Genomic DNA, 14,221 nt, shown 5'->3' with positions numbered 1-14,221 from the left:
ACAAAGGAATTAGTCTGGAAGGCTAAGAACAAGCATCAGTGATAACAGTAGCTCCCTCTAGTTGGAAAGAATGTTATTTTTCTCCCCGAAGAACTGGTATACAGGAAAAATAGCCAGATATTAAAAGCTTTTTACCATAAGTAGCTAGTTAACTTGCACTGTAGAATATGATCGCTGCAGACCCACTGACACCATTGCTTTGATTCTTTCTAAAATGAAAATGACTTCTTATCCTCTGTGCTGATTTCAGACTACTTTTCTAATATGTAACTGCCAATGAACAAAAAAAAAAAAAAAAAAACACGTTTCACTGAAAATCTACTTTGGAACAAAAAGAAACAAAACCACCCATATGTTAGAAAAGTGCTTTGAAAACAGCATTTTACAGAAATTCAAAATAACCGTTAGAACTTGCATATGCTTTAAATAAATATAGGGTTTCATTTATTGATCCAGAAGCTACCTCCTTACATTTCCAAGGCTTTGAAACTAAAAGAGGAGGCTTTTTAGCCCGAGGGGTTAAAAGTGTGGGTGTGGAAGTGGGCTTTTGTTAGAAAAATTAGCAATGCTATGAGTCATTGTGCATTAGCGGCAGAATAGTTTTGCATCTTGTATGAATCCAGACACCATATGCCATGCGAGGGCCTGCTACTTTATGCGGTGCCGCTGCTGACGGGCGGCCACGTGGGCATCCCCAGCGGAAAGGCTGTCTGCGTGCGGCGGCGGGCGCAGGAACCTGGTGATCCGGACACGCTGGACATTGTCGTGAGCAGCAGGAACAGCTGGTAAGCTAGCGGAGCTCGCTGAGCGAGCAAAGCCAGCGCGCCGCAGAGCCGGCGCCCAGCCAGCATGCTAATGAGCGTGCACAAAGCCCCTGTGGCACAGCCCGCACAGCCCGGTCGCTGGCTGGACTTGCTGCCCCAGAGCTCGGGGCCGTTGGGACACACCTCGGGGTGTCCACAGCACTCTGGCCAGAGCCATGGCTGCATGGCAGCTCAGGCCAGGCGAGACTGGCGGCACAGCTGGCACACACTTCGTCCGTGCGAGCATTGCACAGCCCAAGCTGAATGCAAAATCTGTTCAGATAATATTGCCTTTTTTTTTATTTTTCCTCCTCCACCTGCAACAAAAGCCAAAGAAAAATAACCCAAGGAATACAAAGCACAAATGAGCGCGTGGGAGCAAGTTTCTAAAAGATGCAGCAGAGGTCTCAGCTACAGAAATCCCAATAAAGTTAACAGGGACAGAAGAGCAAAGCCATCACAAGCTGTTCTGAAAACACCAAGAACACGAAACTGTTAATCTGTCTGGTGTATGCCTGAAAAAAAAAAAAAAAAAACAACTTTGAATAAAGTAGTTAGTGTTAGCCTAAACACATCCATTCTGGCTGCCATCACCACTGTGAAGAGACACACCATAAACACGGGTTAGGTGCTGCCTAATGCGATGGAAAGCAGTGTGCGGCAGGCACTTGCACCCCTGTGGATCTCTCTCGAGCTCACACCTGGCTGCCAGAGGCACGGTTACCAGCTCAGTTGTACACAACACTACACCACACCAATCTGTACCTGCTATTGCAACTTAAATCACAGCCAGATTCCACTGCAGGTAGGGCACTCACAAAACTGCACCTTGAACAGAATTGCTTTATTTTTTATGGGGAACAACAGGAACAAAACTGGTCTTTACTTGGGAACATCCGAGAGCTGTGCGGTGGTTCCACACCTGGATGTGGAGAAACTTGACTTCCAGCCACCTTAAGGGCAGCAGCAGGACACAAACCCTTCTTCACAACTCGTTCGATCCAGTGCCTAGGACACAGGAGTTTAAAGGAACGATTAGAACAAAACCCCAGCTTCTTGCAAAATTATCCATGTACAAACAAAATGACTTTTTTATTCAATTTCTTCATCAGTAATGAGAGTATCATCCAAAGCAGCAGCTTCTCCATGATGGCAGAGGAGAGTCAGGATTCAAATTCCCAACTCCAAATCCTGACCTGCTGCTTCTATTCTATACACTGTACAGTTTCCAGCATGATCATGACTTTCCAGTCTCTAGCAGGGGCTGAAATAGCATAGCTGTGTATTTTAATAAGCTTGTTTTCAATTAGTGCATGTGTACATCATTCAACGAACCCAGAATTGCCTTTTTTTTCCTGTTTCTGACAGATCACACACTGAATTCACTTTTCATTTAAAAAAATATTACATTTACGATATACTTAAACACAGGCTCTTTTTTAGGACTATTCATTAAGTCACTTAGCAAATAAAAGCCTTTAAAACTGCTGGGGTTTATTTACTTCTACTGAAGAGAGACCAGCTCCAGCATGAGCAGCAGTTAGTGCCGCTTCAAACCCTGTTACAGAATTAGCCTCCGACTTTCTTAGCAGCCCTCAGTGATCTGTACAGCTTCCAGCTGTGGAGAAGAATAATGATGTTACAGCATAAAAATGAATTGTATTGTTAACAGGAAATTACAGACATCCAAAAAAGGTGGGAAGACTCAGGGTCACTGGCCTGATAATATTTTTGGAGGGGCAAGAGGTATTTTATCACACAAAATAACTCGAAACCCTGAGAATAATTTCTGCAGCCATCTGTGGGGAATGGACTAGCTCAGAGTAATGAAAGGTGAGAATCCGTCTGGAAGGTCGGGTGAGGAGTTGCCACAGTAGTTAGGATTACAGGCCAGGCAATCTCCGAAGCAGGAATGAGGGACACCACCAGGGGAGCCAGGATGGCACAGCTTCCTGTTGCCACACGTGTTCCACAAATAAATAATGGATTGCGTTTTCTTACCCTGCCTAGAGCTCCACTCACTTTTTATCAACCATTTATACATGGTGCAAGCTTCACTGCTGCCTGCCTTCCTCCTGTAAAACGGTGAAGATAACAGGCCGATAACAGAGGTGCATATGCAAGATATGCATGTTCCAAGGGAACGCAAGCAGGGACAGGTGCACACAGATTTGTGCACAAAAATACAGAAACTTAAAACCACTGTGTCCGCACACCATCAGGGAGCACGCAAAGTTCGGATCTGCAGAAGCATTACGCGCTCTTTAGATATTCACAAGTGGGATGCAGTAGATTTCTCTGCAAGTCTATGAAGAGCACTATGAATAAGAGCTGAAGGGCTGCCTTCACAATCCCATGTAATGCCACCTAAAAGCTTTGCCACGCATGACTTATTACAGGCTGCAGCAGATTAGAGGCATCGATCGCTGCCTGGCGAAGGTTCTGGCTGCGAGGAACGAAAGCAGCCGCAGAGGCAGGGGCCCGGCCATTGATCGGCTGCCGTGGGAGCTGTGCCACACACCAGAGGCCAGCGCTGCCCTACACCAACCATGCAGCCTCCGAGACACTCACCAGCATCCCCTGGGTGGCATCGCGCGCTGCTGCTTGGCGTTTACCCCGCCATGCCAGGGCTGGTTTCGGCAACACAACTGCTGGAGAGGCAGCAGACAGGCAGCTCTCCTCAGACAAAGCAGCAGAGGAGCCTGTGAGCCACAACCCATCGTTTCGGCAGAAAACTGTCAGATGCTATGTCATATAAATTGTCACAGTTCATGTGACACAAGCTTTAGAATTTCATAGTCATTTCTAACAGCGTCCATATAGCCCAAGGGCACAACTTCTTTGGATGAAAGAAGGGGAACAAATTACAAACTCTTCTACAAAAACAGTAACAGGCTTTCCATTTTGCTTGCAGTGCAATCGAGCAACCCTTTATAATCATAATACAGTTCTGAATGCAAGCTCGAGAAAATACATTTTGAAAAGTACCCGAAAACACATTTTCAGGCATCTTGCTTTACGTGCACCTACAAAATATGACAGTCACTCAGACAACTGGCTCAATCACAGCAAATATTTCTTTTATAGTCTCCAGGTAAACACGCAAGCAGATCAGTTGCCCTATGTTAAGCTAACCATAAATCAGTTTAAAGCAACAAAAACAATTTGTTTTGAATTCAACGTTGGTAATCTTTGCTTAATCTTGATTCCAGACATGACATATTAACATATAGTAGATATGTTCATATCTTTATACAACGTAATGAATTAAAGTTATGGGTAACTTTTTTTTTTTTTTTTTATCCTAGTGAGCTACTTGCTTCATATAGGTAAGCTGGCATGCCATATTCACCACAGAGCGTAAACCTTTATGACTTACGCACGTACCGGATTACCTCTCCAAAGTAAGGGCTGATTTCTCCTGGCCCACATGCTTGCAAATCTTAAGCAGGGAAATGGTGACATCCAGTGCTCAGATACTATGTAAAGCATATGCATCCTCATAGTACTTTTTGTTTGTTCTAATGCAGACACATTCAGCATCTACTGCACATACGCACTAACACAGAGATGTATTATGTTGCAGCAAAGCACTGTGAATGTCCAAGACAAACTCAGGAAGAACTGAAAACTCAGTATCAGATTTTCCTCTTGGACTGAACAGCAACAAAAACTACAATCAACTTTGGAAACAATTCTTCAGCCTGCAACTGTGGTAGTATTTTTTCTTCTTGCCAGACTAAGCATATTTGGATCAGCCCTTATAAAATTCTATTTATATTAATGAAAGAAAGGCAGAAGCAGCACAGCTTATATGAGAGATTACTGCGAGGATTACATCTCCAAGCACACTTGGACAGCTACCTGAAACATTGTTTCGACAGTGAAAAGAACAGCAGAGTGATTGATGAGTTGGTGTGTCCCCCCTGCCATGAGATATTTCTTCTTCCCCTAAAGAGCATTGCAGCACTGTACTCTGATCAAGATGCTATAAAAGACTACAAAAAATACACAATAATCAAAAGGCAGAATAAGAAAAATAAAATTCCGTAAGACCAAACCGATTTATTCTAAGAGTGAGGATGCTTAAAAAGATAGTTTTACAGTAAGCATGTTAATTCTTAAACCCCAAGAGACACTAAATCACCATCTACCCATTCACAGGAAAATAAATGTAGCTTAAATTGCTAAGAAAATATTTCAAAGACTACAAGAAATCAACGAAGAGTATGGTTAAAATCAAATGGTGCATGCACACAGGGACATTTCATACTTTCCATCAGGTTCCTCACAAAGAGCAGGTCGAACCTGGGGCAACATCTCAGACATGTCAGAATCTCTTCTGGTTTTCTTCAAACTCAGTTAGTGAGAGCAAGCAGGACTGCAAGTACGATAGTTATTGGGGGGGGGGGGGGCAGCAATAAAACACCACAAATAACGTTAAAATATTTTTTCAATTAAAAATAAGCTTTTTTTTTTTGCCTTTTTTTTTTTTTTTTTTTTTTTTTTTTTTTAGTGAAGAGCACAAACAGAAATGTAGAAATGTGGCCATTCACATTCAGGTACAGGGGTCTGCTTCACAAACTTTACCCAGCAACTCATCAACGTTTCCTCTGCATCACTGTACCCATTTTTCAAGCTCTGAGAAGCTTTTCTCCCAAGTTAAGAAGCACTTACAACTTTTTTCTAAACAAACCATGGTATAATCTTTTAGCCACTGTGATTTGAAGAATAGCTGTCTTCCTGTGAAGATAAGCTTGCACTACTATTTTTCTCATTTTTAAAAGGATAAAAGGGAAGAATCTGGGATGTTCACTCCTGTTGTTATTATGAAATGTGTGAGATAAGAAAGAATAAGCAACCTGATTATAAAAGTTCGTAAGTAAAACCTGAGAGTGACTAAAAAAGCTCTAAAAAAGAACAGTGTAATTCAATGAGCAAGGAAATTACTCCATTTTGCAAGACAATCTGGATTCAGGATAATCAAAATTGTTTTTCCCTGTGTGTTCTAAGGGGATCTTTTTGTGCAGACATCACTATACCCAGATTCCAAAATCTTTGTGGAGCAGTAACTTATGGACCAGCCACCAAAGTGCCTGACACCTGCAGGTTTAGTTACATTTCCACATTCAGTGATTTGCTTGCACCTGAGCTTTGAGACTATCAGCTTGAACAGCAGCTGTAAATCAGACCCAGAATAAAGTCTTGGGGACAAACCATGTTTTTTTCCCCCCAGTATTTATCTTTACTGATAAGACCAGCTCTCAAAGATGTGTACTACTATATACACTGCAGCTTAGGGCAACTGGGACTCCAGAATGGACCAACGTTGAAAAATCCTTTTCCAACAAACAACTAATGTTATATTAACTGGAAGAAAGCATAAAGATACAATTTTAAAAGTATATCATCACCCCTAGCGTTTTTGGAAACGTTCGTACTACTGGAACCAGAGCAGACACTTGCTCAGGGGTCCTGCTCGACAGGCCCCTCGCTGAGTGCAAACAGCCGGTTACTGCTCTCCAGCTGTGGCAGCCCAAGCAGTTGGTCTTCCACCTCCGCCATGCCCTCTCTTACAAAATACAGATCACACCCAGCTTCCCCCAGCAGCCTGAGGGACTGATGTGGTGTTTTCCAGTGGCGCCAGCCCCGCTCCCCCAAGCAAGCTGTGCTTCCCTCCCCTCCTCTGGCTAAAACAGCCGCCTTCATCTTCCCCTGACACCTCACCTGTCCCCTGCAAGCTCTCTACCTGCTAGGAGCTCTGAAATCCTGTCAGGCCTTGTAATTGTGAAACGGAAGGAACAAAACAGAAACCCAGAAATTCGTGGGTGCAATCTGCTAGGCCAGCACACGTGAAACACTTTGGCTCGGCCAGTCCTACTCCTCTGTCAGGGGCTCGGCATGTGACAGAAGTGGTTTGCAGGAAAGAAACAGGAAGAACTGGAGAAATTATTGTTGCCCACAAATATAAGGGGAAAGCCATGTTAGTAGTGATTAAAGTAGCTAGGAAGGGTGACTTAACATTGCAACTCCTCCACTGAGTGCTGCAGGTGGAGGTGGAACAAGGCTGGTGCTGAGGTGCCCCACAAGCAGCAGGCCAGCAGCACCTCCAGTTGCAGCTGGCAGGTCTCAAATTACAGCGGGGTACCTGTGCCCTTGCTCTGCTCTGACACCAGTAACACACACAAAGCAAGACAGGATCTGGATATTTTGCGGCAGACTGCATACAAAGAAATGGGCTTTTTTTTTCCCAGCTCGATGCATATTTTCAAAGACATTAGTCACTAAAATATCCCAATTTACACTTGTTCAAGAGCTACGTTTAGGGAGTTCTGAACAAAAGCTGTTGCACAGCTGTGAAGAAAAACACCTGCTTATTGGAGGAGACACACAACAATTTGTTATTTTATTCACATGCGGATATATTTTACACTGCATCACATATTTTACACACAGTCCATGGATCCATGATTTCCTCCTTTGTGTCCAGTTCCAGTTGTCAAAGTCTTAAAAATGGACTGGTTTTCATCCCTGCTCTTATCGCCTAAAGCCTTCTGCTTATAGACTGGCCTTACTCTTACAGACTGAGATTAGCAGCCTCTGCTTTAACTGGGCTCTGTAAGAGGAACTTCAGTTTCTGCACAGGCAATTGTTTGTCTGGGAGATTTGTAGTTTCCTCCTTTCCCCATCAAACAATAAGGTGCCTTTAACAAGCTCAAAAACTTGCATTAATATATACATTATCATACAACAATTTTAGAAAGTTTAAGACTTACTCTTTCACGTTCTCATGTAATTTTAAGCCCCCTCATCGTTTGTGATTTCCATAAAACACACAGGCATATTTAAAATGACAATTACTGCCTGAAAAAGCAGACTGGTGAGGCTGCTGAAACACATTACCTCGCACTTAACAGTTACTTAAGGACGGTGAGAGCACCAATTAGTACGGTCTGCGGCCGCTCAGTCTCAATGCTTCAGTGCACCAAAAAATGATTATTTTGGACATACACTAACATACAATCATCCATTAACATGTAAACATTACAGCAGTTGCAGAGAAAACTGAGCTTTAACCACTGCAAAGACAACTCAGCTATGTGTAAGTGCCCTGCTTTTGCTTCAGTGCAATGCCACAACATGCCATTTGATGTACACAAAGAACTTGTGGCCAGAACAGCTTTAAACTAAGATTTAAATATGGTTAATTATTTTGTAATGAATATTTCTCTTGGCCTAATGAGTGCCTTAAAACAGAAGCAGTTACTTGAACACAAAAAATGGATTAAAAAACCTTGTGTGTTCTGCCATAGTTACGTTTCTCATTTTCAGAGGTATTCCTAACAGAAAAATGTATTTGGGTAGGACAGTGGAATTTGTGTCATCATGACCAAAGGATTACAGTGCAAAGTGAGATTCTCCCGTGGCTCTGTAGTCCTGGTCCCCATGGAAACCGGACTCAGATATTGTCCTCTGCTCGCTGGAGCACCCAGCTCGGCACCTTTTGTGCCTGATGAGATTTCTTCCACAGCCTTCCAGCAACAGACCCTACTGCTTCCTCCTGACTCTTTCCTAATTGAGATGCAAATTAATCTCTGTGGCTGATTACACTTCCCTCAAAGCCCCTGACAAGTGCAGCTGTAACTGGAGTTTGCAGACTTTCCAACAAGTGACTTCAGCTGTCACCACTTGCACACCGCTGCCAGCGCCCAGCAGCATGCGACCCCGCGCAGTGCTCCCGCGGGTCACAACGCTTCTCCCACCCGGGAACTACGGCAGTGGAGCACGAGCGCTTTACTTTACGGTGAAGCTTCCACAGGTGCCAGATAAACCAGTCCGTCTGCCCCCCGCTTCTTTTTATTACTGCCCCATTATTTCCCTTGGATTTGTCAGTGTTTTATTACTGTTGAGCCATTTACACCAGACGAAGTGTTCATTCAATTCCTAACCATGCTGGAATTGAGAAAAAATTTACCTACTAACTCTTGTTACGAATGCTGCCCTGTATGACAAACAGCAGTAGAAGACTCCCTGGCTCTGCCTTACCACAAGCATTTCTGTGCTCATCCAAACTGCAAAGTTATGTCTCATGTGCTGCCAAACAGCATCCTTCCCTTTTCCAGGATTATTGCTTTTTATTTCTCCCTTCCATACAAATATTTTGAGTTATTTCACCTTTGAGTTATTTTCACTCCCAGTATAACAAAGTTACTAAAGTCCTTTATTTACCTTTTAAATTGTTGGGGCTGCTCTTCTCTTGTTCTCCAAATAACAGCTAGCAAAGCCAACACCAGGGAGAAAAGTCACACTGAGCTTGCAAGCTTTGCGGGCTACAGAGCAGTGTTACTGCAATGGACAGGTTCAAATACCTCCTTTATACATCCATAAATTTACATGCCAATTTCTGGCTCATTAAGAATTTTAGTATATTTTTGTGCTTATAGGTAGCAATTATTGTTGACCTTTTCTATTCAAAAAAGTTTAATTTTCTACAATAAAAGTTATGGATGTCTTTCTCTCGTACTCCAGTGTCATCCAAATGGGACCTTCCCACCCCATTATCTTTGTCCAGTTTCAGAAGTTTCTCAGTTCTCTTTCATCTATCAAGTGGAGATGTAGCAGTTGATCCACAAGAGATACCATTGGTGCAAAAGCAGACACAAAAAAAGGAAAACAGGAGTCAGAGGAGAAATACAGTTTTAGCTTGACCCCAAACATATGCTGAAAAGTGGTATGTGCTGCCACATTTGTGCTGCTCATGTTTCAACAGGGACAACGAAGGACCCAGAAAGGGACCCTGTAGGAAAGTGGCAGCACAGCAGGTGGGTGCAAGCCGCCTGCTCACAGAACGCTTAAAGCCAAAAGATGAGCAGGATGCAGAAATCTGAGGACTCCTTTGGGGAGTGGTGGGATTACAGGAAGAGGCAATAGTGATACTTCATTCTTGTCAGTGCTGGTTTTTACATTAACTTTACTACACTATTTCATTATTACACATTGACTTTACCAGCAGATGGACTAAGCTAAATTCCACATAGAAGAATTTTAGTAATTAGCTAGATTGCTCTCATTAAACAAAAGTGGAAAACCTGGCAAGTTTTGAATTATCTGTTAGGTACTGCCATGATTTTGCAATTGATGTACTGCACTCAACTGCTTAAGCAACAACCACCAACTAGCTTTGTTTTGTGTATAAAATGAGTAAACAATGAAGTTAATCAAACATGAATTTATTTAACTACAATGTTACTTTTAAATTCCAAGGACGCTTGAAAAGTATACTGGATAAAATTCAGTCTTATTTAAAAGAAGAGCATTTTGAAAATACTGTATTTTAAAAAAGTGTCTCAAATTAATTAATCAATATTCTTTCAAAGATCAAAACATTTACGAACTCTTCCTAAAACTCATACTATTAGAAAAATCCTCAAATCAAAAGCTCCCCAAAGAAAACACAGTACAGTAAGTGTTGTTCCGGAGATAAGTGATAAGATTAACAAAACAAGCAATAAAACATTTCTTGCATAATCATGGCATTATGAGAAAATCCTAGAAAAAGTAATACCCAGTAATAATGCTATTAGTCTGCACATCATGTAGGAATAAAAGTTTATCCTACAATTTCTGTAGGAGAAAAGCATACCGTCTAGTTATCTCCCATCAACTATTAGAAAATGTGTTCTGAAAATTCCCTATTACAGAAGTGGCTTGCATAAGACTGGAATTAGGGAACTGAAACATCCATATGAGAGGCCAAATCCCATCTGTCTTGTTAACGTAATGAGTCCAAGTAAAGTCAACTGGACTACTTTCTTGAATAAGGTAAGAATACAACTGAGTTCTGTGTATTAGCCTAATATACACTGTAGATAACTTTTATTGGCATTAAAGAAAATTGATTATTGCTACTTACGGTTCAAAGCATCAATGTTAAGTCCAAGTCCACCATCAGCAAGACTGTCTGCAACCTCTGGTGAGAACATTCTTGTAATGTTACATTTTTTTTTTTAAAAACAGTGGATGGCAACTGGGCGTGAATGACTCTTAAAAACATTGAGCTTGACACGAAGAAAGCTTTGACCTTTTCTAGGAAGTATGTTCATTAAAGCTTACCTCTTAGTAGCAGGATCTTCAGAAGTAAGAACACTACCAAGGGGAACTTTGCATCATCAGCAGGAAAGGATACAAGCTCTGGTAGAGCGGGATGAGCGACTTGACAGCTCTGCTGGCGTTGATGCACGTGGCACATATAAGGCTTGGCAGAAGCTTTGCAGTCACAATGGCTCCATCAAAGAGAGGACCAAAAAATGGCACCTGTAGACCCCAAAATAAAAACAACATATAAAGTTCAGCCAAAGGAGGCTGCGGAGCACGGGAGCAAATTCCACAGTGAGAAACAGAAACAACACACCCGATGCCCACAGGTTTTTCACAGCAAGGCACATGCTGCTTGAGAAAGGTAAGAGGCAAGGGGAGGAAGATTTCACCCTTCCCAGCTCTAGGCAAAAAACTAGTAAACTATTTTGCCAGGAAGCAGCATGACCACATTGTTTTACATACTGACACTTCTAGTATGACATTAATCCCAATTTTTTTAAGCATTTAACCTTCATAAGCATTTAACCTCCATAACTATCACCAGTATGTTTGATGTGCATATGTACATGGCATATTTAATGAGGTAAGCATGAGCTCATTATATACATTAACAACATTTGCCAGTGAATTTGAAGTTGATGCTCTATTTGCAGCAGATACTGAGAGAGGTTTTCTGTCTTATATCTCAATGTGAGACCCTGACTCACTGGCTGAGTCCCCCCCTGGCAGGAGCTTTTGCAAAGAAGTATTTGTTTCAGATAATCCTCTATAAACTCCTTCCATGGAATTATGGACTTCTCTAAAGGAAAAAAGAAAAAAAAGAAAAAAAAAAAAAAAAGAAAGAGCTGATCCAAGACAACGAGGTTCATGGAAAGCAGGGGAGATGGCACCTGTAAGCAGAGCTGGCACACAAGCAAACAGGTCCGTCCAGCATACGGCACCAAGATGTTAGAATTGTGTTACTGCAGGGTTACCTCCAGAGGAACCCTCCACATAACGTCATTTGGTGGCATATGGCTCTTCAGACAAAGGCTACGTTAGGTAAAAGAGACCCACACACTTTGTAAAAGTGAAAAACATCTGCAGTGAGGAACACATAACAGGCTTTGCCATGTCAAAAGCAGAGACAATCTTAACAATTAACTGTACAGTAAATTTCAGCATTGACAAATAGTCAAACTCACTTCCCTATCACAAACTCAAAATGAAAAAAAAAAAAAAACAACACAGAAGCTAGCAGCAATTAACAATATATAAGCTGTGGATTTTTCCATCTGTACAGGGGCTTATCACATAAATAAATACCCTCTATTATTCTTCTGCAACTGCTTGTGGGTGACTGTGACAGTCATTCAATAAATGGACAAAGAGAATAATATAAATCCCCTGCATCTAGGGAATTCCTCTAATTAGAAGTGGCAATGAATTACAGGAGAAATTTGGATTTAATATAACATCTGCAAATGACAGCTGTCTTTTCACAGTTATTTTGTCATTCCTTTACTTAAAATAATGAACTCCCCCTCAAAAAAAAAGGACTAATGTAAAATGTTTCCATAGTATTTTTCTTTTCTTTTCTTTTTTTTTTTTTAATGCTAGCATTACTAACTAGCCAGCTGGAAAGGAAGGTGACAAGAAGAAAATCCATGCCACAAAAGTGATAATGTTCTAGAGCATCAAGTTTCTCCAGTTTAAGCAATAACATTTCTAAATGAAATTTTTAACACACACTCTTACCTTTCAAGTGTTGACAAAAAGAGAAAGAAATGTAAAACTACATTTTTATATAAGTACAAATAAGCCTGTGAAGTACATATTAGTATTAAAATTATATCACACACAAATGCTAGATATTCTATGTCACAATAGCACTTACATATGCTACCGTACAAAGAAATTCATTCTCAGTCTTTTCGGCCAGCAAGCTTTGCTTACAGGACGTTGTTACACTATTTCATAAACACCTGGAGTCTAGGGAGTGTGGCAGATTAACCCAGGATTACTGAATTTATATACTGAAAGTATACACAAGGTGTGTTTATTTTGTACACCGTTTATTTGCATACATTTTTTAAACTTCTTTCAATGGGCACTCTGCTGCAAATTTTTCAAAAAATATCTACAATCTGACAGACATCTTTAAACAAAAAGTTCAGTTATGTTTTCTCTTGTACTCCAAGAAACTACACTTTACTACAAAAAAACTTTTCAAACTAAAAGTAGGCTCATTTGAGCTGAATTCCAAAACTTGGGCATGCTCCTTTGCTGCTCGTGGGTGCGTGTGCCTGCTCCCAGGGAGGGCCTGGGGAGCCCTGCGCAAGCTGGCTTGCCCCCAGCCATAACACTGCCAGCCCAGGTAACGAAAAGGCAACAAAAAGAGGGGTGTAGAACAGTTGAGAAGTCTACTACTTACCCTGCACATGATTATTTTGTAAAGTACGGAACTTTCAGGAAATGTGGAAACATGCTTTTTCTGAAGAAGAAAACTAAATTATTTAAATTACTGTGTCCTGGGCACATACTTTGTCAAAAAATAAGTATTTTTCACGAGCCAAAGTTGGCATACACTGTCTGATAGGAAAAGAAAGCAATGAAGCAGAAGATAGAGGTGACTTTGTCTGAGTGCGAATGATTTTACGTTGGCAAAGCGAGACAAGCGTAGCCCACGTGAAACCAGAACCAAGAGCAGATCCATCCAGGTCATTAAAGTCAATGGGACGCTGCGTACCGTCAGTCTCCATCCGTACAGCGCCTGCCTTAACAAGGGAGGACGAAGGGACAGAGAAACTGAATGCATAGGAACACGCTCCCCTGTCAGTACTTTTCTGTAAGCAAGTATTTAAACAGCCATTTGAGGAAAACAGGGTTTCAAACGGTTACAAAAAAAATCAGTAGGCTTAGACAGGAATGAATTTGAAAAAGAAAAAAGAAGTCAAGGGAAATTACCCCCCCCCCAGCTACTCCAAATGTCAGTGCAAGTTATCCACGAACCAGAAATTAATATTCACCACACTGCAAACACCTGCTTCATTACAATTTCCAAGAAAAAAAAAATAATTATTTTTGTTGCACACAGTAAAAGTAGGGAAGGTTAAATAAACCTTTTGAGCACAAAGACTTCACTTCTATAGCAAGCAGCACTAGTTAAAAGACTGGGGAATGGGTAAATTATTGTACCAAATGGCTGAGAATTAATCTCTGATGACTAGCTGCAATCTAACGAGGCATCTGTGTCCCAGGGAACCCACAGTATGTCCCTGGCGGTATGTGCAGTGTGTAGAGTCTGCCTGGCATTCTTTGTCCTCTTTTGCAGGCAGCTT

At 41.5% G+C, this 14,221-nt stretch overlaps 1 protein-coding gene across 11 annotated transcripts in view; it reads right to left on the bottom strand.

The window, feature by feature from the left end:
• Positions 1-14,221, bottom strand: part of RALGAPA2 (Ral GTPase activating protein catalytic subunit alpha 2) — a 136,329-nt gene that overhangs the window by 36,265 nt on the left and 85,843 nt on the right. For 8 of the 11 annotated variants that reach the window (XM_080584947.1, XM_080584951.1, XM_080584957.1 and 5 more), the window contains one exon: positions 10,990-11,117. In XM_080584947.1, coding sequence (XP_080441073.1) covers positions 10,990-11,117 — 128 coding nt within the window. Of the gene's footprint in view, positions 1-1,568; positions 9,404-10,916; positions 11,118-14,221 lie in introns of those variants that run through there. The other 3 variants (XM_080584953.1, XM_080584954.1, XM_080584955.1) reach the window with 3 other exon arrangements.

This window comes from Anser brachyrhynchus (genome assembly GCF_964034855.1).
Source record: "Anser brachyrhynchus genome assembly, chromosome: 3".
NCBI classification, from domain to species: Eukaryota; Metazoa; Chordata; class Aves; order Anseriformes; family Anatidae; genus Anser; species Anser brachyrhynchus.
This window is presented reverse-complemented; position numbering and strand designations above follow the sequence as displayed.